The sequence below is a fragment of the Erpetoichthys calabaricus genome, chromosome 2 (assembly GCF_900747795.2).
Source record: "Erpetoichthys calabaricus chromosome 2, fErpCal1.3, whole genome shotgun sequence".
NCBI classification, from domain to species: Eukaryota; Metazoa; Chordata; class Cladistia; order Polypteriformes; family Polypteridae; genus Erpetoichthys; species Erpetoichthys calabaricus.
This window is the reverse complement of record NC_041395.2, coordinates 120,606,285-120,633,957: the sequence shown is the minus strand read 5'-3', so window position 1 is coordinate 120,633,957 and position 27,673 is coordinate 120,606,285. Positions and strand designations below refer to the sequence as shown.

Genomic DNA, 27,673 nt, shown 5'->3' with positions numbered 1-27,673 from the left:
TAAAGATATAGTAATATCCTAAATTATTTGTTCTTTGTTCTTTTTAGGATATATATCAAGACTGCAGAACATCTTGCAAAAGGTACATAAAAATTGATAAACCTCCTGTTTGTCAGAAACTATTGGAAGAAAACAAAAAGTACAAGCTAATCAGTGAGCCTGAAGCTGATGTAACACCTCAGGTATTAAACAGTTTCTAGGATTGTGCCTTTGGAAAATTCATAGATAATTTAAGTATTGGTTCTAATGTATATCTCTTAGGTATTTTAGTCTCCTATACCATAGTTAAATCTGATTTCTTACTAGAACTTAAACTCACAAATCTTTTCTTAAAATCTTTTAAAATTAAAAATCTAAGCCAATTTAATCATGCATCTGTTTACTAAGCATTCTTTAAGACAAACTGTTAAACAGGTAAACTGTTTTTGTACCAAACTTTCCAAAATTTTACAGATCACACATTAAGATTCCATGATCTTAAACAAATTCCCAATTTGAAACCTAAGTTGATTTTTTTTTTAATCAGAAGCTATTTCAGAAACTTTTCTATTTTTACCATCTAAGGCTGAACTTTGAAAGGATGCTCTTCTCTATAATCAGGCCAATAACAGAAGATGTGGAAAATAAGCCTGTATGTTTTGACAGTTTGGTATACTTTGGTCCTGTCTCCTCCTTTTGTCATCTGTTTCTCCCATATGTATGTGGCCCATATTTTCTCACAATTTGTTTCAAAAATATTCTACAGCAGACCACAGGAGCATTAAATACCTACCAATCCATTTTTTTCACCCAAGTAGTTCTTTTTCACCCATGTAAATTTATTTTCTCACCAATGTCACTTAAGGGGTGCCATAAATCTCTCATTCATTCTTTTTACCTGATAAAATAAAATGCACTACTCATTTTTCAAAATATTGAGACACTTGGAGTATGTGTTTTTGCTGGCTTCTGGCTCCCTCCATGAAAACCCTACTCTTGATTAAGAGATCAAAATCTATTCTGACATACATTACTCAGCAATTAAAGAGGTAATGACATTCTCAAGATTCTAACCTCCAAGAACAGGCTGTGTTTTATTATGGTAGAACTGAAGAGGCGCCTTTCAGGCCTCACAGTGGGTCATTATAACAGCATCATTCAGGCAGGTGGTTCGCCATTGACCTTTTTCTGTACTGTTGACTTTTTAAAGACTTCAAAGTTTTAATAGTATGAGTGGTCTTGAAAGTGGCACCAGTTGGCTTCAGTGTCCACAGTTCTAGAATCAGGGAAGTTTTTCTTTTTATAGTTGTGTTTATGACACCCAAAAAGCTTTATTGTCTGTTGATGAGGTCTAGCATTTCTAGGATGAGAAGATTAAGACTGCATCCTACCAACATTACAGCCTTTACACATCAATGCCTTCAGTAAAAATCAGTTCATCAGGGCTTTTTTTTAAGCATGGCCAAAATACTGTCAGCAACTCAAAAATTGTCAACATCGATCACCATGAAGTTATACTTACCTGTTTAACTTGATATTTTGACTTAGTGTATTGTTTTTGTCCCTCTTTATATTATGTATAGGGAAAGACTGTAATAATTTACAAATGTCTAGTCATTAATGCTTACCCTTGCAACCTAAAGTAATTCATAATGTTCAGTTTGGAGAGCATTTTACTACATTTGTAATGTACTAGCTTTCCAAAATCTGATATCAAGCAAGGCACAAGTGGGAAAATATTTTCTTTTTCTGGTCATCAAAGGTACTCACAAATGTAGCAAAATACAGCCATGTTATACTATTGCTGAAAGTGTACATGTAGTGGAACTATGAGCCTTGCTACAAGCCCTCCTTCCTTTAACGTGTTGACGGATTAGTTTGGCATCTAGAGAGGCATCTAGAATGTGTGCTTTATTCGGGAGGGGGACAGTTAATTGTAAGGGGTGGCGATAATTGTACACTGATGGTAGCCACTTTTTCGTGAAAAAACATTTCAAAGTCATTGACTGCCAAGGAGGTTGTGGAAGTTTGAGAAGTGATAGCAGAGAACACACATTGAGTGTCAGTGGTGTTCCTAATTCTGTCCTGATAGAAATTTACTTTATCAGTGGTGTAGTGGCAGATGAGAAGGAGAATTAGAAAAAAAAATATTTATCTAGATTAGCCAGGGCCTTTGACCACCTTTCTTTCCCTCCGGCTGTTCTAAGTGCAGTTTGTGAGCTGTGTACAGCTTCACAGTGCCATGGGCAGGAGAGTCTTCATGTGTAGCCATGGGTCCTCAACTGTCCAAAGAGATAGCACATAGTGAGCACTTTGGGCCATTCCTAGCTGCTTTGTACCTTTGCTCACCCCTCTTTGTCTCAGAGGCAATTCGTATGCTCACTATCCACCAGCCGTTTGAAAATTGCTGGTGACCACACACCCAAGCAGATGGACTGTAGCAGCCAGGAAACACATCCAAAGTGCTCCAAGCATTAAGTCTGCAATATAGTGATCACTGAGCTGCTTTTATGCAAGCTTTTCCAGGTAGTTCTGTCCTCCTCTGGCAGGACTTGAACACCCGAGGACCTTTTCCCTGTCCGGTTTAGACCAAAGTGTGCTACACTATTATTTGCACTTCACGCCTGGGAAGCTTTCGTGACGCATTGCTGTGCCATGGCGTAATGGTTTAAAAACACTGGTGTAGGTGAGTGATAGTTACTTTATCAGGGGGCAGATCCATGGGAGAACAAGTTCCAGAAGTTTACCAGCTTTGTGAGTTGATGGGGTGTGACTGTTCTTCATATTGAAAAAGTAAAGAAGATCTAGAAAGTCTTTAGCAGGTGGACTATCCAAGTGAATGTTCAGTACCAAAATGTTTAAAAGTGGAGTGCTGTCGTCTTGGATAGAGAAGAGATGCATGTCCTCTTTATCGAGGAAATTCTTTAGTAGACCTGGAGGGCGATAGAGAACAACAATGTATATATTAATATACAGTAATAGGAGATACTAAAAATAACATAGTAACCGTGGTTGTGAATTTGTAGTTCTTGGAGAATAGCACACCTGTGTTATCCTCCCCTTCCAGTAGAATGCCAGGTATGAGAGAAGCTGAAGCTGGAAAACAGTTGGATCCAGATCTCAGTGAGTGCCACAACTTGTAGTGCCAAATGAATGGTAAATTTAGGAATACATTCTGCACACTGACAGTTCCAAATGACAAACCAGTAATTGTAGCTGTGGTTTGATGAAGTCAAAGATTGTCATCATTATGTCTACTTCCCTGGTTAAAGGGATGAGAAAAGCATCTACTATGAATCGCACAAATGTACTGTAAACAAGGAGGAGGAGCAAATGAAGATGAACTGTTTGCCTAGTTGAAATGGAGGCTGCTGCTTTGTTCCACGTCCATACTTGGTGGTCAAACATAGAGAGGCTTCATACAAGGACTGACACTTCTGTTACAATGCAGCAGAATTCTTCAGGTATGGTACAGCTGATTCTGTACAGCTGTGAGTTTCGAGGTAATTAGCAACAAAAAAGTGAGAGGGTGACACTTACGAAAAGGACAGAAACTGGTTAGTAAGCATGAGATAAAGAATTCTAGAAGTACTGATACATAGCAGTCTCCATACTGGGAAGTTCTGCACCAGTAATCACAGTCACTGGTTTCATTGAGACTTATGCAGAACTATTTAAAACCATGAAAATAAACTCTCATTGAAACACATTACTCTCGTTTCAGGTTTCCCAGTGACTAACATTTGCAGAGGTTTTACTGAATTATAAGCCATTTTAATAGGTCAAACATGTCCCCGGTTATTTGAGAAATAGCCTGGATGATGAATGCTTCATAATTCTGTTTTTCAAAGCTCTCTTTTATAATTATTTTATTCATGTCTCAACCAAAGTAAGAAAAAAATCTCATTAGATGTAAATGACTCTACTACAGTGACAAACTACATTGACTGCACAAAACAAGCACAGCCATCAGGGTAGTCAAAAAGAATAATATCCACAAAAGTACAAAGTCAGGTATTCTTAGCTCCTTACTCCATTCTTGTTTGGATTTCTGGAACAAAAGTTTATAAGATGAGAGATACAGTACATATTTTGGAAAAACTAAACCAGTGAAGGAGGAAACAGGATTATACCAATTAGGAAATCAGAAAACATTGACTTGTGTTCCACATCTGAAGTCAGCTTTCTGAGAACTAGGAAGTTGAATCAAACTACATCCATATCAGAATAAATTTACTTGCAAACTTGCCTTTCTCCTAAGCCAAAACCAAAGTGATTCTCCTACATTACTCAAACCAAATACAGTATGCTTGTCTTCCTTTTAAAGGTATTTTGAACTTGCTCATAAAATAACTTGCAGAATTCAGTGTTTTTCTGACTCTTACATTATGCTCATAGACATTACCGCATCAATGAACACCATGGGCCACATGTATAACGCAGTGCGTAGAATTCACACTATAACATGGTGTACAGACAAAAGTGGAAATGTTCATACGCACAAAAAAATCCAGATGCATAAATCTGTGCGAACGGCAACTTCCATGTTCTTCCGGTACATAAATCCCGGTCAGCGTGAAAAGTAACGCACTTGCACGCGCCTGTTGTCCCACCCCAACTCTTCCCAGAATTACAACTCTTTGAATATGCAAATCAATATAAATAGCCCTTAAGCTCAGCCTTCTTTGAAAAGACAATGGCAAAAGCACGGGGGAAAATAGAAGAATTTCAGCGAATACCAAGTGGAGGCAAGGAAAATCTTACTATTTGTTGGTTTCAACAGTGATATAATCAACAAAAGGAAGTTGATCGAGTAACATAGAGTGTCGGAGAAACTCGAAAGTTCAAGTTCACAAAGTCGCACAGTGCCTGAAATAAAAAAGAAGTGGTCAGATATCAAAGTCACAGTGAAAAGGTGAGTCGTAGCACACTGTCTTAAGTGTCATATGAAAGCTTATTAGGGTACAGAGAAAAAAAATTAGGCACACAGTGGGGAAAATTTCCACTTTAATCACGTAGTTTATTTTGTCATTAAAGTAGAACATCATAAACCATCTTAACATTGTTTAATTTACTAGTTTCTCAAATCCCATCGTAACTAAAGTAGCACGTTAAATGCTTTGTTTTGTATTTGATCTTCTATGTGCTCTGTGTGCACTACCTGCTTCTTAAACAGGCTTTCTCTTCCTCCAACAGGACACAGAATCCATTACATTCGTAATATTACAGCTCTCTGAATAATTAAAATATTGAGATGTATATGTGATATGATTATCATGATGAAAGGAGTTAAAGCATGTTATTAAACATGGGAACATGGTGGCACAGTGATAGTGATGAGCAGGCGCCTCATTCACAGATTGTTTCTGCCTCCCGCAAGATGCTTGCTGCGCTGTGCACGACCTTCGATGAAATAATTTATTGCAGCAGTACTGTCTCTTTCAATACCCCCAATTCCTGTCCTTCCTTTTCTTTCTCCAAGTAACCAATCACCACACAATCAGCTCTGTAATAGATGTTAAGCCATCTGTTAGCTTAGAACGCCGATTCTTCAAAACTTTTAATGGAACATTGAAATATCTTCGTAGTACATGTTTAATTATTCTCTCCATCTGTCATTCCGCAGTGTCGCGCTAGCCAGAATACAGCGCGAGGCAGGAATAATCGGGGCGCCAGCTTGTCGCTACCGCTGCGACACCGTGTCCTCACATGTTTAATTATTAACAATATAGATTATTTAAATGAAGTTAGCATTTTATCTGTATTATGTATTAAACATATTTTGCTGCATTTCATCTTAAAAATGATATTGTCATCATATGTAAATACGCGCTTTATAAAGTGGCACAGGTTGTGCAATATTATAACTATCGCAAGTTTACAGTGAGGTAATTGTACTTGTAAGTACAAACAGTTCTATAAGGAGCACTTGATGGATTGATTGAGTGTGTTTATAGTTCTTGGGATGAAACTGTTTCTGAACCGCGAGGTCCGTACAGAAAAGGCTCTGAAGCGTTTGTCAGATGAGGGCAATTCAAATTGCGAATGGCTGAGGCAGCATGTGCTGGATATACTGATTATTCTCTTTCCGATCAGCTGCTCCGAGTGGTGCAGGGAGAGTAACAATGCTAAAGCAGCTATGGTTTTTGGAATAGTTTGGCCATTCCGTGGACCATTATATTGTTACAGGTTAATTACAATCAGATGCCTTAAACTAATAAGCAATATGCGGTTAATTTCAGTGTATTTGATAAAGCCACGTCAGGGATGTGGATCTAAAAAGAAAGGGAAACCACACTGGAGCAAAAGCACTGCTTTGACGCTGGGTGCCACCAGTTTGCAAAAGGAGGAGAGGAGAACTTGCGTACACCAGGGTTGGAGCTACCGTGAACATGTGTGTGGCTTTACGCCAAGTTTAGGTTTTATACATCGCGATTTGAGCATGGAAACGGGCTAACGCAACATTGTGCGTACGCACCGTTTATACATGAGGCCCCAGATGTCTTACACAGTCAGCCAGTTTTTAAACAACAAAAATGAGAAAGGAGAACATAGACAATTTTTTATCATCTTTACATATGTATTATGTAAAAAAAATATTTAAACACTCTTAACCAGCTAGTTCTGTAAGTCAGCAGTATCTCTTTTAGAACCAGCTTGTTCATTAAATTTTGTCCGGCCATGCAGTTGTTACTGCTGCTGCTCAACCTTGGATGACTGGCATCTGAAAATTGTCCCTGCAGTAAACAAGTGTGCCTAGTAATGCCTTTGGTGCATGTCCCAGATTGCTTTTGTGCCTTACACTTGAAGTTGCAGGGCTAGGCTACAGCTCTCCATTAACCAGTACTGAAGTAAGTGTTTTTGGAAAGTGAATAAATGAGGAACTTAAAAGTGACTATATATAGATTAAGTGGTAAATAAAGATTGTTTCATTCTGTTCTCTAGGCTTTCTAGATTTGCTGTGTAACTTCTGTTGTTGCTTACAGTAGATATTTTATTTTAACAGGAGATACAGTTTGTGACAGAGGTTCTTGCAATTAAACCTTACTTTGAAGTTTATTATGAACAACCAACTCCATTTAAAATATCATTAGTAGAAGCTGATTCTGACCAGGTTATCTGGACAACAGCACTAAGAGAGGGTAAGTACATTTTTACTGGACTATTTTTTCATTCACTGGTATACAGACCAGAGATTCTCTCTACAAGTACTGGGATTAAGGTTTAAATCCTGGTCCTGTCATTGTCTGTATGGAGTTTGAATATTCTTTTTGAATCTGGCAAGTTGTCTCTCTGGATGTACCATGTTATCCACATCTGAAAGACATGCATGTTAGGCTGGATGGTAAGTTCTTATTGCCCTTATGTTAATGTCTGCCTGAGTGTGCCCAGAAACTCACTGGTGAGCCCTTGCAAGGTTGGTTCTTGCCTAATATAGCTGGAATTGACTGTGGCTCCCCACACACTTAATAATGTTAGTGGCTTCAAAAATGGATGGAGAGATTTTTTTCTACCACTAAAATAAAAGTCACCTACTGTTGTCTGAAAGTACTCATGTTTTTGCTGATTAAAGAAAGCGTTTTCTCATAACTTGTTAGGTGTATTGTGTTTTCATTTTATAATTCATAATATTTTCTTTTTTATCTCATCTCTTTATAGATTTCAAACTTGTCTGTAACTACTGCTCATTTTACAACTCAGATAGGGACATAATATTTTCAAATAACTTATATTCTCTTACATTAGGCCACCTCGTTTTGCTTTCTGTTGCTCATACTGTATATTTATAATCTGCAGTGAAGCCACCTACCAGGAACAGACTTTATGTATTCCATGCATAAATGTCAGAAGCAATGGGTTTTGCCATCATGTTGGCCATAGTAGTACAATACACAATGATTTAATTTCATTTTTCCCATGGAATAAATGGCCAGTGTTTTCTATAAATGGTCTGTTAGAGATTTTTTGTAAAATGTATTGGTTTCTTCATTTGTTTATTTTGATTGAGTATGCAAATATGAATAATTTCTCAGTTTCAACAGCTTTAGTATTTATCTAGTACAGAAAAATTCTGAAAACTTTGTTATTAAAAGAAACATTGATATTAACATTTTCGTCTGCTTACTGTGTTGCAGAATAAAATCACAAACCACTAATATCCAAAGTAAGGAAAATCAAGAGTCAGGACCTGTAGTTTTCAGTGACTATATTAACACATTTATGTAAAAAAAACATGTTGTGTCTGTGGAGAAAGATAAGATGCTTTGACATTAATGCTTATGCTATTGGGCAAAATCTAATGGTTTTTTGCCACCTCTGTCCAATCACCTTTCAGTCAAGCCCACTTTCCATTAGGTTATGCCATTCCATTGTTCATTATTCTGTTGTCCTGTAACTTTCGGTTTTGCCCAGTTTTATATTAGGTTATGCTTCTCCATGCCAATTATTCATTATGGTTATCCTCAGCACAGTCCTTGGCGTCAGCTTTTAGGGTGTCATTTTATATTGTTGTAGTTACATGTGCATATCTTTGCATATCAGTGCAGTCCAGTGTTTTAACTATCTCTAAGGTTCAGTGCAATTCAATGCTTACCATTGCTTAAACTCTGCTGGTGAGATTACAATATACTTTGAAAGTAATAATATTTTATAAGATGCCGAATCATATAGTAAAGCAAGTGCATAATTGAAATAAGTGCGTAATCATATTATACATTCTAATTTCTGTGCATACTGTATTCTAATTTTCCAGTTTGTAATTGTATATAAAATATCCAGTAAATACTCATGTAAATGTATTTCCATAAGTGCTTTAACATGTTCTTTGCATTTTTCCCTAGATGATTTTGATCAACGTTATCTAAAAGGTATGTGGATCAAGCATAAGGAAGATCATTTTTAAAATTTGCATTTGCCATCTTTCCCACTACTCCTGAATGTGTTTTCAGTTTTGTATTTATTAGATAACAAACCTATGTAACATTTTCCTGTTATTTCAAATAATCATTTTTAATTTGAGTTGGTCTAGTCCATTAAAATTGGCAGGTGCTAGAAAAGTTATGTAATAAATAATTATACTAGCTTTTAAAGCTTTTAATGCCAATCATTGTAGATCAAGGTAATTACAAATGATTGCTTGTTTATGTTTATAGCAATCACAGCTTGAATGATCAATCTAGATAATTTTAGAAATTAAAGAGTTTGAGTTCACACTTTCTGTCACAGTACCAGCACACTTGATAACAAAGAATGGTGTTGTGAGATGTTGGTATTCTGTGTCTTCACCAGTTCATATTTATTTTTTATTGAAAACCTGAATTTTTTTGTTGTTGTTATTCTGTTGTCACTTAATATTATTGTACTAAATGTGACAATTTTAAGGGTAATGAAGTTTGGTGTTATATCATTTTTAATAACTTTTTATATTTGCTGTTTCTCACCAAGGTATCGCAAGGTAACTTTAGTTAATGTATAGCAATAAACTATTGAGAGAGAGGCCAAAACATACTGTATAAAGAAGGATAATATATTAAATTCCTAAACCTTAGGTAGAGATAAAAATGGGCATCTCTTAAGACATACACACTTTCACAGTATGATAATGTTCTCAGTCCTCTCTCAGTTCAGTTCTGAATCATGGGGGCTACTATCCCAGCAGCATTGCCCACAAGGTATCAGTCTGTTGCATGGTCCACTCATACACATCCACACTTAGGGTTACACAAGGGCTAGTTTGGAATCAACAGTTATCCTAACAAAAAAAGTCAATTGACGCACAAGGAAATCGTTTTCAGCACCTCCTCTAACCAGTAAGTACAGATTTTTGTATTGAGTATCTTTCGTTTCGTGTACGGGCTAAGAAATGTACATTGACGTTGGAGTCAGAGATGGTTCGGTTTTTCGTGCTTTCGTGCAGATATATTAAAAAGAGCAGCAGGTCCAGCACTAATCTGTGAGGAACATCACTTATTTATATATTATGTAAAGTCAAGTAACTGTAATGTAATTACAAGAATTTAAACTATATTGTGCTACTACCACATTCAACAGTGACTGGGCATAGAATTTGAACTTATATTAAGTAAGTGCTTTTTTTGCTTGTGAAAACAATGTTTGCAGTAACACTAGAATAAACACAAATGAATGTTAATACATTTAAATGTAACAAAAATGCCTTGTGTTTTAAAAATAAACCAGTATTTTCTGTGATGTTCCTTAGAATGTAAAACTTAAGCAATTTACTTTGGTTGCGCTCTTAATTTTTTTCAAGTAGTCTTGTGGCATATTCTTTCAAATTTCTTCCAGGATTTACTGTAACTCTTCTTTTGAGTTATAGTTCTCTTTCCTGTCCAAGTGGTCTCACTAGGTGTCTAACAATGCGCAGTATTGTATCTCATCGTTCAAGTTAAGGAATTTGAATCGAGCAATACATTGTACCAGAGTAAAGAAAATAAAGTACTGTACAGTAATCCCTCCTCCATCGTGGGGGTTGCGTTCCAGAGCCACCCGCGAAATAAGAAAATCCACGAAGTAGAAACCATATGTTTATATGGTTATTTTTATATTGTCATGCTTGGGTCACAGATTTGCGCAGAAACACAGGAGGTTGTAGAGAGACAGGAACGTTATTCAAACACTGCAAACAAACATTTGTCTCTTTTTCAAAAGTTTAAACTGTGCTCCATGACAAGACAGAGATGACAGTTCTGTCTCACAATTAAAAGAATGCAAACATATCTTCCTCTTCAAAGGAGTGCGTGTCAGGAGCACAGGCTGTCAGAAACAGAGAGCAAAGCAAACAAATCAATAGGGCTGTTTGGCTTTTAAGTATGCGAAGCACCGCCGGTACAAAGCTGTTGAAGGCAGCAGCTCACACCCCCTCCGTCAGGAGCAGGGAGAGAGAGAGAGAGAGACAGAGAAAAACAAAACAGTGAAAAATCAATACGTGCCCTTTGAGCTTTTAAGTATGTGAAGCACCGTGCAGCATGTCGCTTCACTAAGCAGCTGCACACAGAAGGTAGCAACGTGAAGATAATCTTTCAGCATTTTTAGACGAGCGTCCGTATCGTCTAGGTGTGCGAACAGCCCCCCTGCTCACACCCCCTACGTCAGGATCAGAATCAGCGCAAGAGACACAGAGAAAAGTAAGTTGGGTAGCTTCTCAGCCATCTGCCAATAGCGTCCCTTGTATGAAATCAACTGGGCAAACCAACTGAGGAAGCATGTACCAGAAATTAAAAGACCCATTGTCCTCAGAAATCCGCGAACCAGCAAAAAATCCGCGATATATATTTAAATATGCTTACATATAAAATCCGCGATAGAGTGAAGCCGCGAAAGGCGAAGCGCGATATAACGAGGGATCACTGTATTCATTAATAAAATAAATTGCTATTTTAATTACATGAGGTGTGTTAAAAAGTATACAAGAAAGTCTACGGTAGCCCATGTCACCTTGAAAAAAAATTATTTTTGCTTTTACTGCACAACAGAATGCAGAAGGAGAAAAACATGTTCTGAGTGGCAAGTATAGTTTGTGTCATTGAAGACTGCAGTGTATTTAAGAGCACCTTGCTTTTCTCAGCATTATTATGGTGGTGACCATTGAGTCAACAAATTACAGTGTACCAATTATGTCAATAACACTAATAACAAAAACATACTGACTTTCCTGTGCAGACCTCACCCAAGTTGGATGAAACTAAGGAGGCACAAGGCAACATTGAAAGTCTCCACCCAGCATTTTGGCAGCTTTTCTTAGATGATTCTATCAGCACTAAAGAAATCACTACAACAGATGGTGACATGGTTGTCATGCTAGATATGATATTGCGCTTGTCAAGAATATAGGATTACAGAACATGTTTCATCAGCTTGAACCATATTACACTATTCCGTCTTACAAATATTTGATTACAACTTTAATTCCTGCATTGTACAGAAAGACAAAAGCTTATCTTGAAGGTGAATTTTCAAAAATATGTGCTTTTGCTCTAACTACAGATGTTTGACATCCAGGGCTACAGAGAATTACCTGATTATAATGGCACCCTGCCTTTCAGTAGTAAGTACAATACAGTAGTACAGCAAAAAAACCCTGCACATCAGACATGTTCCCTTGAGAGTCATACCAGTGAAAAACCACATAGAGCTAATGGAGGCAGTAACACCGTGGAAACTAGAAAGAGCAAATATGATTATTCTGTGATCATTGACAATGCCAGAAATATTGGGAATGCTGTAGTGATTTATGTTTTGAGGCCACAAACAGGATGTTTTGCACATGTTATTAATCTAGCATCTCAGAAAGCAATGCTGGATTGCTCATCTTCTTTGAAGGATCAGAAAACAATATGGTGTCCTAACCAGATAAACTGTGAACACTAAGCAGAAGATGTCTGCCATGCCTGAACTGTTTCGGGAACTGTTCACGGCCCAGGAGACAAACAACTCAATGACCAGATTTGCTGTGGGTGAGGTGATCTTGTACAGGGCTGTGGACTTTATTTACTGTATGTTGGCTCACCACATTAGTAGGTTGGCTTAGTGTTAATATATTGAATGGTGACAGTAGTGTATCTAATCAATTGAACAAATTTGTGAATCATTGCATCCGTAGATTCTATACAGTTTCAGGTATGTTAAGGTTGGGACTCGTAGTTGGAGTATAATATTAATAATGTTCCATCTGTAGACTTCCACTCTCAGTAGTTCTTAATTGTGTTTATGGTGTATATTATCCTGGTGAAAGGTAACATTTTTGTCATTAAATCATTCACCTTGAAGGTATAGCGTAATGAGTCAACATCTGTTATATTTCTCAACAATCATTATTCAATGGATTTTTTTACCAGATTACCTTCACCACTGGCTGAAATGTATATATAAACCATGTCAAAGCTGCTACTGTGCATTATAGACAGTCATAAAATGTATACGTTGTCAGTTCAGTCATACTAGCATCTTTGTGAAAAAAAGAAATCAGATTTATACTCATCACTTCATAAAATATTCTGCCATTGGCTGTTATTTGTTGCTTTATGTTATGCCATGCAGCTGAAACCCTACACAAATATATATTTTTTAAGACTTCTTCACACAGTCAAAGTGTGTACTTTGGTACCAAATAAACTCTGCCAAATGCTGAGCAAACCGTTGACTTGATTGTCTTCTCCCCCTTAGGAAAGTCACTGGTGATGTTCTAGTTATCTCAAATATATCAATGTTTTTTGAAAAACACATGAAATTCTTTTTATTGTATTAAATTTATTGTGATGTTGTAGAGTGTTTTCACAAGCAAGTAATACTTGTTGTTCAGATGGTCTAAGACCTTTGTTCAGTACTGTGTGTGTGTATATAATATTCTGTAATTGTGTAAAATATTTTGAAGAGATGCTTATCTGACAAACCAGGGTAAGGGCATCATCAGGGTGACACTGAAATGGTTAGAATTTTGGAGAACAGTTTGTCATGTGGCAAGGACAGATAGTAGACAATTGCAAGCACATGGCTGCTACCTAGGAATGCATGTGCTAGACTGCTTACCTTTAGGACAAATTCAGTGATGATTATCAGCCATATTTATTTACTAAAGAGCACACTTTCACTCTGAAAAGGTATGGAAATATGCTGTCCTTTTAAGGTAAAAGGCAGCTGAAGTTCTGACAGGGACACTTTACTCTTTAGGAAACAACTAAAGGCCATCGGGGCAGAAACACCAGAATCCTCTAGAAGAGCTCTTTAACAAAAGCAGGGCCACTCTAGATTCCAAGGCTTTGTCAGAAGTGATCCTAACAGAGGATTTACAGCCACTGTACAAGCAAGGTTTATTAAGTCTAGTCAAGAAAATAGAGCAGAGATGGGGCACCTCTTCACTTCCTCAACTACTTTGCGAAAGAGCCCAGGACTGAGAGACAGATGGGTATTAGGACAAGTGAGTGATTTGTGTTGATAGGTGTGGATTAACCTCCTGTTATAAAAAGGTCAGAGAGGCTGCAAGATTGTTCTTGATCTGTTTTTCCAAATCATCATCCAAAGATTCAATGTTGAGATTTTGATGAATCTCAGTGTTTTAGACCTCCCTGAGTCTGAAAATACCACTTTTGGAATTATGTAACTTAATTATGTAACTTGAGTATGCTTTTAGGTCAACCAAATTTGCATACAAGTATTAGATACAAAACGTAGATTTTTATCAACTTTTCGGCTATTTTTGTTAACTGGAAGTGGTACTTAACCTTTTATTTATGCAGCTGCAGAGTCCAATTTATTCAACTTTACTTTTATAATAATTGTTCAATATATTGTTAACTTGGTTTGATTTGTTGTTGATGGTTCTTTAATGTACATAATATAAGAATATAATCATTGTCTTGCGGTTTACTCCTCAAATATCCATCCCCATATCTGAGTATACAAGAAAGTGTATGGGAGACTACTTCCGATTTTTTAGTTCCGTTTTTAATTTTGGTAGTATAGAGTTACAATAAATGTGTCTGTTTTTCTTACAGTATATAGATATTTGTAACATATGAATAATTGCTTGAAATATTTAGTAAGATGCTTAGCACATTTTCAAGGAAGATAGGTACCTTATTATTAGTGTTGTGGGTATTGTCCTTTGGAATCTCATCCTTTTTAATTAATGTAATGCATGAAACTGCTGACACAGCCTTTTATTCACAGGGATTAAAAGGAGACACTCTAGCAACACATCTGACGAAGAAGACAATAACATTAAAAATCCCAAATGGAATGACATGACAGGTACTGTAGTACTGTTTTACGGACATACCATGTTGCAAATGTGATACATTTAAATACATTTGATGATACATTTAAATATATTTTTAAGAGCACACTTATTCCAATAAGAGCAGCATATAATACATTGTTACTGTGCAACTTCCATATTGGCAGTTGTCTGAAGCATATTCATACTTGGAGTTCTAGGGCATTAGTGCTAATCACTTTGCCACCAATTTGTGCCATAACAGAGAAAAGAAAAATGAAATTCTACTTCCAAATTCAAATCCATAGACCATCTAAATTGTTACCAGAATCTGTTACCAAGTAACTGTCATCTTTGAGGCGCAATCAAAGATACAATACATGATTTAAAGCTACCTTTAGTTTTAATTATAGATTGTGTATTTCAGTAATACAAAATAGCAAGATGTAAATATTCTTCTGTCAGCAAAAGATGTTCAGTTTTTTAATTGTAATGCAATTGTGAGAAATGTATTGCATGTACTTTACCAATTTTTAGAGGCTTATTCTTATGTATTGTTATTTTTGAAATATTTGCATTTTTTCTTTGGTAATGTTAGTACATAAGAAATTGAACAAAGTCATTTTTTAAAATGCCTTAAGTATTTTTACTTATTTCCCTAAAGGTTCTACCAGTGTCTTTATGTTCTTTATTTGTCATTTTGCTTTATAATGTGAAACAACAACAACAACATTTAATTATATAACACATTTTCATACAAATGGTACAGCTCAAAATGCTTTACAAGATGAAGAAAGAAATGTTTATAAAAAATAAAATAACAGTAGTCAATACTAAATAACAAAGAATAAAATAAGGTCCAATGGATGGGAGGACAGGAAAAAAACAAAAAACAAGGCCACGAGACCACCCAGCCCCCAATGGGCTAACATAATATAAATTATTTACAGCAGTCCTCATGGTTTTCAGGCTTCACGTGAAAGAATTAGATGATGATGGTCATGTGGACATCTGGGGTACTGCCTTCAATCCATCAATGTGGGGACTGCATGGTGCCTTGATCAGGTGGTGATGGCGCAGATTACCATCACAGAAAAAAATAGAAAAACAACAACATAGAAAAGTAGGGATTAGTATGGATTGCGGAGCCATAATAAAAATGATAATTCAATGCATATATAGTTTATCAGGGTTACGCTAAAATTTAGCTATGAGAAAGCCATTTTAAAATAATGTCTTTTTAGCAATTTTCTAAACTGCTCCACTGCAGTAGCCTGGCAAAAATCTGTCGGTAAGGTATTCCAGATTTTAGGTGCATAACTGAAGGCTGCCTCACTACTTCTTTTAAGTTTATCTCTTTGAATTAAAGCAGACAATCATTCGAAGATCTAAGGTTACGATTTGGAGTGTAAGGTTAACAGGCATTCCAAAATATAGGATGGAGCGAGATTATTTAAGGTTTTGTAATCCATAAGCAGTATTTTAAAGTCAACCAATGTAATGACATCAAAACTGGAGAGATGTGAACGGATTTTCTTTTCCTAGTTAAGATTCTGGCAGCTGCATTCTGCACTAGTTGCAACCTATTTTGTGTAGTCCTGGAAGGAGTGCGTTACAGTAATCTAGTTGACTAAAAACAAAAGTGTGAACTAATTTTTAAGCATCTTGCAAAGTTATAAGGGAGCTAACTTTTGCTATATGTGAAAAAATGCTGTCCTGGAAATCTGATTAGTATGTGATTTAAAATTTAGGTCAGAGTCAATAATTACTCCTAAATTCTTTACCTCCGTCTTGACTTCTAAGCCTAATGGATCAAGTTTATTTCTAATACCCTCACTATATCCATTTTTGCCAATAACTAAGATTTATGTTTTCTCCTTATTTAGTTTAAAAAAATTACTACTCATCCACTCTGAAACACAAGTTAAACAATGGGTCAGTGAACCAAGAGAGTCAGGGTCATCAGGTGCTATTGATAAATACAGTTGTGTGTCATCATCATAGCTGTGGTAGCTCACATTATGCCTTGAGATAATCTGACCTAATGGAAGCATGTAGATTGAAAAGAGCAGTGGACCCAGGATTGATCCTAGTGGAACACCATATAGAATATCACATGTCTTTAAAGTATAATTACCACAATTAACAAAAATATTTCTGCATGTTAAATAAGAATCAAACCAATTTAAAACACTGCCAGAGAGGCCAACCCATTTACTAAGGCAATTTATAAGAATATTGTGATCAATGGTATTAAATGTGGCACTCAGATCTAAGAGGATGAGAACAGATAAACGGCCTCTGTCTGCATTTACCCATAAGTCATTTACTACTTTAACGAGTGCAGTTTCTGTATTGTGATTTGTTCTAAAACCTGACTGAAACTTGTCAAGAATAGAATGTTTGTTAAAGTGATCATTTAGTTGCGTAATGACTGTCTTTTCTAGAATTTTACTTAAGAAAGGTAGGTTACTGCCTCACATCAACTTTTAATCCTTTAGTAATCACTAAATTCATTGTGTGCCCCAAGTGTGTGTTGGCTGGCTAATGTGCTGGCTCAGATCAAAAGAGTGCAGGAGGTTCATGAATTCTTTTGTTTTTAGGTCACCCTGATTATCAGTATGAAAATTAATAAGTCTTTCTTTACACAGATCACCATAGACACTTGGAGTAAGCTACCAATTAGTGTGGTAGACAATAAGATGTTAGGGACTTTCAGAACTAGACTTGATGTTTTTTTTAGAAGAATTAAGTGGATAGGACTCGCAAGCTTTATTGGGCTGAAAGGCCTGTTCTTGTTTATATTGTTCTAATGTTCTAAAAAGAATTGAGCAGACATTAGGCATCCATCTTCCTAACCATCCATCTTCCTAAGGGCAAGTTCACAGGACAGCTTGAGCCTATCGAAGCAAGCATTGGGCACATGGCTGGAGCAATTCCCAGATAGCACAGCAGGCTATCACTGGGCAATACAAACACACAATGGCTCCTTTAGCAACACCAATCACCTGAGGTTTATTTAGGCTGAAGCTCAGTAAGTTTAGTACAATACAGTTTTTTAGCATAGGCAGAGTGGTAGCACAGAGCTTTCATTCTTGCTTCACAGCATCATCTTCTATATAGTGTCTGCCTATTTTCCCAGAGTATTTATAGATTAATTGGTATCAATGAGTGCCTGTGAGTCTTCACTCAAAAACATTGTTCTCAGTTTTCTTTCATTACCAGATCCACAGCAAAGGCAAATCCATCCATCCATCCATTTCCCAACCCGCTGAATCCGAACACAGGGTCACGGGGGTCTGCTGGAGCCAATCCCAGCCAACACAGGGCACAAGGCAGGAACCAATCCTGGGCAGGGTGCCAACCCACCGCAGGACACACACACAAACACACCCACACACCAAGCACACACTAGGGCCAATTTAGAATCGCCAATCCACCTAACCTGCATGTCTTTGGACTGTGGGAGGAAACCGGAGCGCCCGGAGGAAACCCACGCAGACACGGGGAGAACATGCAAACTCCACGCAGGGAGGACCCGGGAATCGAACCCAGGTCCCCAGGTGTCCCAACTGCGAGGCAGCAGCGCTACCCACTGCGCCACCGTGCCGCCACAAAGGCAAATCATCATGCATAAAAAAAAAAACGATAATTGGTTTGTGGTGGTTTAACCTGCTCTATTGCACACTGTCTTTTTCATTTTCTGAATATTTTTTTTATCGTGCATGCATATAGCATGCCATGGAAAGTGCAGGTGGCTTGGCTTTTTCAAAAATGTAAGGCTTTTTTTAAAAAATACAGTGCAGTGTAATCAGTTCAGTTCAGATGTATTGTTATCTGTACAAAGTACTGTACAAGGAAAGCATTTTGCTGTTTTCACTACATTGCCACTCAATGTGCATCTCATTCCATATACTATGTAAAATAACTACACAGAATGTAACAGGTGAAAGTAGGAACCATTTAGAAAAAGTAATTGTATGATTTGTGTAAGTATTTCTCTTATTACAAGCCATGGCAGAACATAACTGCTGAAGAAACAGAATTACAGAATCAAAACTAGAATAATAAGCATAGTATTGCTTTTAAAATGTCTAACTCCACCCCTGAAACTCACAGTGAGAAGAGAAGTAACAAAGAAACATATCTTGAGAAAACAGTACTAAGAATCAGGAAGGAAATTAATTATTTCCAGTTTACTTTTGTTGTCAACAGCATGCTTAAAAATAACAGAAAGCACGTTTTCTTAAATCGAAACCGTTGCTACTTCAGAGTGGACATATTCAGTATTTAAGGGTTCTCACAATGGGATCCCAGTTTCCATTAGCTCCATTATAAAACACAAATGTGGGTTAGTTAGTTTTACAAATTTTTACAATATGATTCACTTAAGAACTCAGTTTTTTTGTGGCAAATTAACATATACCATGATTGTGAAGAAATAACTTAAACTTGAAAGATACTGAACTAATCTTTTAATACTCCATTTAAGTTTTTAAATTAACATTTTATTTGCTACTGCATGATTATGTAATCAACAAATGCTGAAAGCATTTATTATTCAAAGTGAGTCATATTTTACACATATTGAGGACATGTCATCACATTTAGCCAATTAACAATCAGCACAAGCCTACATGGTGCTACCTAAATTTCATCTGTCATATTGGGTTGCAAATATATGCATTATGAGATTATGGAAGGAATGAGAAAGGAACAGAATTATAATAGTCTAGTTATCTATATAGAGGAAATCCATCCCTCATTCTTCCCTGTGTGTTTTACTTAGTGCCACATTTATCTCTAACTATCTACAGCTAAGTAGAAGACTAGTGGTTCAGCATTTACTGAAAATAATGTATGCTGGAAGCATTTTGAGGATGAGCTGTACTTTTCAGTTGTTCATTTACAAGAGAAGATTGTGTTTTCACCATCTTTAAAGTACACAATTTGAACATATAGAAGGTGCTTGGTTTGGGGACATTCATAGATTTTCTTTTTTTTTTTTTTTTTTTTTTTACAAAATGTTAACATCCTTTTGAATATTTCTGCCCCAGATATGACACTTAAAAAATTCCTTTCACTACATGCATGTTCCATACTTTACTAAATGAAACATGGCCAAATTTTCCAACCTGCCTTATCAGTTTGTGAGAAGTACACTCTGCTTCAAGTCTGCCTGTCTCCTGACCTGCACTACATTGTTACCATGTCATCTTATCTTACTTAACTAGAAAAACCCTAACTCACCTTCAATAACACAGTAGAAAAATGGTGTGCTACAAGTTAAAAAAAAAAATCAGTCACTTTATTTGAAACTCTTTATTACTAGGGTGTTGTACCGTGTTAGCCATTATCAATGTAGTGAAAAGTCAAACAAAATGACACCTTTTATTGGCTAACTAAAAAGATTACAATGTGCAAGCTTTCGAGGCAACTCAGGCCCCTTCTTCAGGCATTACATTGTAATCTTTTTAGTTAGCCAATAAAAGGTGTCATTTTGCTTGACTTTTCACTACATTTGAAATTCTTCAAAACTTAATTAGGCCACAGTTATGTTAAACACCACAGGACAGTCTAGATCTTTGAAGGACAATTAAACTCTTTGCAGGTACAATGAGTCACTGCTTCTCTTTAAACACTTATTGAATGTAACCTCACCGTTTGAAACCTTGTTTACGCCATTCATTTCTTTGACTGTTGAGGATTTCTGTATGGCTCTTCACACTGTCTGATTCATATTATATTGTATTGTAATTTTTTATCATATATTGTAAGTCAATTTTAATGCTTCATAATTATAATTATTATAAGGTGGATTTTTTTATTTAATCTACAGTCAGTTTCATTAATTTGGTTTTATTGAGGTTGTTATTTTGTGACTTAGGACTAGATTGCAAACTCTGAAGAGAGTTTACATCATTAATTGCCAAAGTATAACATGGGACAGGGTTTATGTACTGTATGTTAGAAATGCAGAAGATAAACAGCACTGGGTAACTGTTACCATTTGACTTTTGTGTTAACATAGACATGTAATATGTCCTTTACAGATGGACAACAGAGAAGCACTGCTGCATGTGTAACAGACCAGCAGCTTATGGCAATTGCCCAGCAACTTGACAAAAAATGGAAAGAGATTGCCATAAGTTGCCTTAATCTTTCAAAAAAGGACACTGACAGGATTCAAGAGGAGGAAGATGATATTACAATGCAAAAGTTTTTGATGCTTGATGAATGGAGAAATAAGAAAAAAAATGATGCAACATTAAGAAACTTGTCCAAGTCTCTACGAGAGTCTGAAATGCCAGTTGAGCTAAATAACCTTCTCAAAGGTATGGGAACATGGATACATGTTTTTATTGTACATCTCTGATTCACTTTGTCAGTCAGATTATACGTTCGGACACTTACAATACCATGGGTTCTACAGTATCTCACCATCTGCCTGCTGTTTGTCTCTATTTCTGTTTCCTACTTGTTACTTGTTGATGCAGGATATTACCTGAGGCTTATTTAAAAACATCTAATCCATTATTTGAATTGTCCCTTGGCCATCCCTCAGAGACCAATCTTTAAATCTTTGATATTCATGGTTTCATTATTCCTATAATTTTTGAATTTTGTTAATTATGCATCCTTGTTTTTTCACAAATGACTTTGCTTATACTTATTTACCTCCTACCCATGTTTAATTTAAAATTTTAATTTTAGGGCTCACTTATATTTTATTAATACATTGGGTTCTGTGGTGCTTAAAACACTTAAGAAAGGACTTTTATATGCATGCAATTTTACACTTCATTTTACTGTCAAAACATGGATCACAGAGGCTGGAAATATTTTTATTTACACTGACACATCAAACAGGACAGTGGTACTTCACAATGGAGATTATTCCTCATAGGCAACCGCAGCTCACTAGCCAATGGCTGTTTTCCAGCATACAATGAGACTTCTGAAAGAGTAAAGACTGGTAAGATGAGTTGTTTTATCTAAAAGCAAGGGGAGGCAAACCAAAATATAACTGAGGATCTCTTAAAGGTTTCATTTATTGTGAGAGCCTAGTGGTCCAGACATTTCTGGATCCTTCTCTGCTTCCAACTTTGGTGCCAGTTTTTATCAGAGGTTCAACCTTATGTGATGGCAAGAGCAGTGAGATTAAGTTACCATAAGTTGCAGATACTTTTGCAGAGTTTGCTTGGATGTTTGGAGTGGTAGCTATGTGCTGTACTGCTAAGCCTTTCTCAGACAAACTGTTTGCCCTTTTGGTTACAGCATGCCGTTATAGTTAGACAATGCCAAAATGGTTTCACCAATCAGTTAACATAACATTGGGATTTTCAGGACTTGCAAACACTGCAAAGAAAAGAGATAAATGCTCATATTTATCAAGCCCTATCTGGCTCAAAAATCTCAGAGGGATGCAAATTTGGAGTAGGAGTAAAAGCATTTTATCAATTTTCCTAATTTGGGAAACTTCTCTTAACTTCACCAGAATTTAGGAGATCTTGTGAGCTATCCTAACTAACTAGGAGCTGCCAGAAGATGGCGTTCAGGAAGAGATCAATACACACATTCCGGGAAAGGCTGACTGTTTTTGAACAATGACCTCGTAAAAATGATGCTAATTTGACTGAAACTCCTAGCTGGAAGTAAGGTAGTAGGATGCAAAACTGCTCTGCTTCTCCAGCCATACTTTTGGGTAGGACAAATTTTTATACTAGTGTAATGGGGTCCAATAATTTGTTAAATAGGACTCATAATATTTAATTTGTATGTTTTATTTAGATACCATGTAGCTTTTAAGTGAATCAACTGTGTGACCAAGACTATAGGTATACTATAGGGCTTATAAGGGGAGACTAGCTTTGTTTTTTAATTGTGTGGATTTAACAAAGAGTTTAGCAAAAAGGTATGGAGGACACGAAATTCTGACAAGCAGGCCATTTAGCTCAAAAATTACATCATACTGACAGGAACAGCTTGAGGAAGGAGGGAGCAAATACAGGTGAATGAAGACAAGTATTCGGGGGCTACTAAAATAGTTAAAAGTTTCAGAAGACAGCGTGGGCCATGCATGAGAGAACTTTAGAAAAGGGATTCCCTAGACCTGTTGTTCTTTTTAACCAATCAGCTAAACAAATTGAAGGGAATTAAAATATATTTTAACACAATAATTCTGGGATGCAAATAGTTATGCTAATACAAAGACATATGCAGATATACAGCAGACTTTAAGAAGAATTATTACCTGTTGTATTTAAGCTCAGATTTTGATTTTTTGAGTTGATATACTTTGTTAATTCCTGAACAGAAAGATAAACTAACCAGAACGTATATGTCTGTAAAGGTAAGTGAAATGGGGGTTTTTGGGAACTGTTATTTAACTTGTGCCTCCTACTTAGCTCAAAGTAATTTCAGGTTGACAGAAAATCCAAGGGTAAATTTCCACTCATCCAATTTCTGGCTAATGTCAGTTATTAAAAATAAGCTACCAAGCCACCTTCTAAAAGAAAGCACGTATTTGTGAGACACAGATGTACAGTACGTTCAGCTCTAATTGAAACTTGCCTTGTTTATTGAGATCATCTGAACCCAGTGTGATTGTTTAATTGATTCGTTATTTGTGTAGTTCTTTAAAAGGTAGCTATCTGGGCTTGTTGGAGTGTGTTTTTTGATATTTTTAAAGGAGCGAGTCATGCTCAGTCTTCGAATTGTGCAGCCCTGTCAGGAGTTATGAAGTAGCCCGGTTCTAACCCTTACTTAATGTTTTGAAACCAAGGTTGCCAGCTTCGATTGCTTTGTTTGATTTATGCAGTCCTTTCAGGGGGTAACAATGAGACAGCTAAAGGAACTAATCGTCTCTCTGAACCCTTGCAATGTATTTCAGAACTGAGTTTGCCAGCTTCTGCTCTTTTACTTTGTTTGATTTGTGCAGCCTTTTCAGGGGAAGTGCCTCCCTTTTGCCCCTGTGTAGGTATTCTTACTTGCTCTATTTTGAAGCTAAGGTCACTAGCCTTGGCCATATTGCTTGATTTGATTTGTGTGCTTGAGATATGAGTGATGGATGTATCTCATGGGTTGTATATGTCAATCAAGGGTAATAATTTAGGCATTTCCAGTATTAACTTGCCCACCAATATAAAAAAAACCTTAGAGGTTCTTAATGTGCCTTTCTTGGACACTTTTACACCCAAAAACATCTAGGTCAGACTTTTAGTGCAGTTCCTGGGAGTTATTCAGAGATGCTTCACAGATGACTCCATACACCTTTCACCAAATATGAAGGATTCATTGCTTATGATAAATTTTTAAAATGGAGGCAGTTATAACGAGGCGACTGCACATTTTAAAGGAGTAGTGTCGCTGAGTTCTGGTTTTAAATCCCAGTCCAATCCATGTCTTTGTGGAGTATAAATATTTTTCTCCTTTCTATTTGGGGGTACTCCAGTTTTCCACCCCTACCCCCTAAAAAACACAATCATACCTGGCCAATCAGCACATCCCACTCTGTCCATTATGAGTGAGCATGGGTATTTACAGTATACTGTATGAATGTGCCTTATGATGGAGTAGTTCTCCTTCCATGTTTGGTTCCTGCCTTGGGCCAGATGTTGTTGGAAGAGGGTTTGACCACGCACCATGCAACCCTGAACTGGTTAAGTATTTTTCATTAGTGACTGATAATTAGAGCTATGATATACAAAATTATGTTTGAATTCATTTTGAATTTTACAGCAATACACATACTGCATTTTTTATTAATTGTGTCTTTCTTTTTTAAATTTTCATTTTAATTCTTTGCGATTTCTTTGTATATTTTACAGATATGTTGAAAAACTCAAAGGACACTGCGAAGCATTAAAACTACTAGATTTCTGGAAATTTGCTGGTGAATTTTATGTCTTTGTCCTCAGGAAATGCTTTCACTTTACACTGTTGAAAACTAAATGTTTTCAGACATTTTCACTTATTTGTTGAACTTGATCCTTGTCCTGGTAATAATAAATATGAGACACTCTGTGCAGTTTCATTTTGTGTTGTGTAATGTTGTGCAGAGGATGATTTCTTTAATTAGCTTAATACATACTTGTATTAATGGAACTTTACAAAAAGGAATATTCTTTAAATTGGTCAAGCTTTGAAAAAGTGTTTATCAGCACTTTAAAACCAGGTTCGACTTTTACTCACAAGTTGGCTTGTTACAACTTGTAGAACTGCCCTGTTCCATATGAAAGATGCAATTAAAGCTAACTTGTTATATTTCATATATAAATGTAATGAATTATTATTATTATTGTTATATATTCAATGAAAATATTGTTTTCTTATCTGGAATAACAAATTCCATAGAAATACATACTAGGAAGGTGAAGTCATTTAGAATCACTTGCAACTCCTGCTCAGACAAGAATGTTGCAAAAGCCTTTTATGTTCAATTCTAACAAAATATTTTTATACTTAAGTGTTACATTTTTGGATTGTTTGAGTTCTGTATGTGAATTTGTTTTATGTGGAATCAATAAAAAAAAATTGTGTCAAATGTTTGTTGTAGTATTGCAGAGGTCTTTTCAGAGCTGATTAAGGTATTCAAGAAGAACACCAACGCCTCATTGCCATTATCTAGGAATAAATAAAAGGACAAACATTCTGTACATTTCCTTTTGAGGGAACAGAAGAAGCTAAATATGGTGCTCTTGTAACTAGTGTGATGCACAAATGGTTTGATATCCAGAGTGCATGATTAGTTTGAAAAATGGCCTTTCCTTTTTGCATTAATTATTTTAAATGGTTGCTAATGTGTGCCTCCTATGTAACTTTTTTCAAATTAGATAGATAGATAGATACTTTTTTAATCCCCAAGGGGAAATTCACATACTCCAGCAGCAGCATACTGATAAAAACAGTATTAATTATAAACAGTGATAAAAACACAGTGCAAGTTAAAAAGTGCAAGGTGGAGAGTGCAAGGCAGATATAAGAGTCAATAACATTGTATAATATTACTGTTTACCGCCAACCCCCGGTGGAATTGAAGAGTCGCATAGTGTGGGGGAGGAACGATCTCCTCAGTCTGTCAGTGGAGCAGGACAGTGACAACAGTCTATCGCTGAAGCTGCTACTCTCTCTGAAGATGATACTGTTTAGTGGATGCAGTGGATTCTCCATTATTGACAGGAGCCTGCTTAGCAGAGACCATGAAAATGTAATATCTTCAATTCTGACATACTTTTAAAAATACTGATTTTTTTTTTATACTTTTTTTTTAAAAAGGCTAAGATAAGATAACTGAATGTATAAACCATAAAAAAATTTATATAAAAATAAATTTAAATCATCCATCCATCCATTTTCCAACCCGCTGAATCCGAACACAGGGTCACGGGGGTCTGCTGGAGCCAATCCCAGCCAACACAGGGCACAAGGCAGGAACCAATCCCGGGCAGGGTGCCAACCCACCGCAGAATTTAAATAATCTATATATATAATTCACTAAGCCTGAAGACAAGTAGCCACCCATGGAAAGCACGCCGGAAGGGGCGTGGATTCACTAAGCCGCCGACAAGACACCCATGGCGCACGCAGGAAGGAGCCACGCCCACCAACTCTAAGACCATTGGATACGAGGACAACTCGCAGCGCCACGTGATAGCATGGTAAATAGTTGGCAGTGTATTTATTGTGGTAGTATGTGAAAGAACATAGTTGATGCAGTTTGTCTATGGCATGAAACTAAAAAAAAATAGCAGAGAGGAGGGAGAGACAGTTGAGCTTGTGGAGACTACGGCGCTAGTTTAAAATGTCAAAGAAAAATTAATGGTTGCGGCACAATTTTCAGGACATACAAGTGAATGGACTTGGGGTATATACTGTATGTTGTACAATAAAAGCAGTTTCAGTGGCCATGGATGCCTCATTGTGTGTTTGCAATTATGGTATATGTTAAACCTAAATCTGTAATATAGGTGCAAAGAAGATTTTGCTTGAAGTTTAACGTACCTAAGTGAGGAAGAATTCCTTCTTGTAACACTATTTTAAAGTGGGTCAATAAATATCAATCTGCTGGTAGTGTGAAGGACAGGACCACTGAGGTGGTATAACAACATCAGAAAATATCCAACTTTGAGGAAAGCTGTAGACATTCACACAATGTCAGTCAGTAGTATTATATATTTCAAATCGGACAGTTCAAATTATTCATCAAGATTTATCGTGTCACCATATAATATACAAATAGTGCTCCCATTTGTAGGAATTCCTTTTTTTTTTTTTACTCCAATTATTGAACATTTAAAGAAAGCTTTTGATATTTTGAACTGTTTGAATTACTATTCTATTGTTTATGGTGGGACTCATTTGAAAAAAGTTATTTTAAAAGAGTATTATTTAAGACAAAGTAAATAAACTGCACTGATTGTTTTTTGTCTACTTCATTTAACTTGATTTGTGGCACCATATAAGGAATGATCATTCATGCTATCTTTTCAAAATGCATCATATCCTTGCACAGTACCCCAAAAATTAATTTGTCTCAGCTTTACTAAAGCCTACACCAAGTATTTATATACTGTATGTGTCACTGGTTTTTATTATATGGCCAGTGTTGGTTGTCTGTTTATGACTCCAATGTCATTATGATAATACTCCACTTCTTGGGTCCCAGTATGGTATTGATTTTCTTATTTGAGTCCTCAGATAAAGAAGTTTAAGAACCCCTGGTCTAGAGTAAAACAAGCTTGAGTAGAACTGTGTCCTTTGAACTGTGGATGCTGGCTTGTCTCCTTTGCCACTCGGTGTACAGTAGATACATGCAACTTGACCAGCTACTCAACATTTCCACCAAGTTAACTGATTGCACAACACATAGCTTAATGTTTGCTATAATGTATATACATAGCACAAAACTATTTAATAAAGAAATACAGGGGAAAGCAGTATAGTTTTTAAAAGGTTTAATAA

General features: G+C 36.3%; 1 protein-coding gene across 2 annotated transcripts in view; it reads left to right on the top strand.

The window, feature by feature from the left end:
- si:dkeyp-97b10.3 (NACHT, LRR and PYD domains-containing protein 1b allele 5) overlaps positions 1-25,256 on the top strand; it is a 90,510-nt gene extending 65,254 nt beyond the window's left edge. For both annotated transcript variants that reach the window (XM_051923324.1, XM_028794453.2), the window contains 6 exons: positions 48-182; positions 6,986-7,121; positions 8,820-8,846; positions 14,665-14,745; positions 20,764-21,045; positions 24,541-25,256. In XM_051923324.1, coding sequence (XP_051779284.1) covers positions 48-182; positions 6,986-7,121; positions 8,820-8,846; positions 14,665-14,745; positions 20,764-21,045; positions 24,541-24,578 — 699 coding nt within the window. In that variant the 3' untranslated portion in view covers positions 24,579-25,256. The remainder of the gene's footprint in view (positions 1-47; positions 183-6,985; positions 7,122-8,819; positions 8,847-14,664; positions 14,746-20,763; positions 21,046-24,540) is intronic.
- Positions 25,257-27,673: the final 2,417 nt, after the last annotated feature.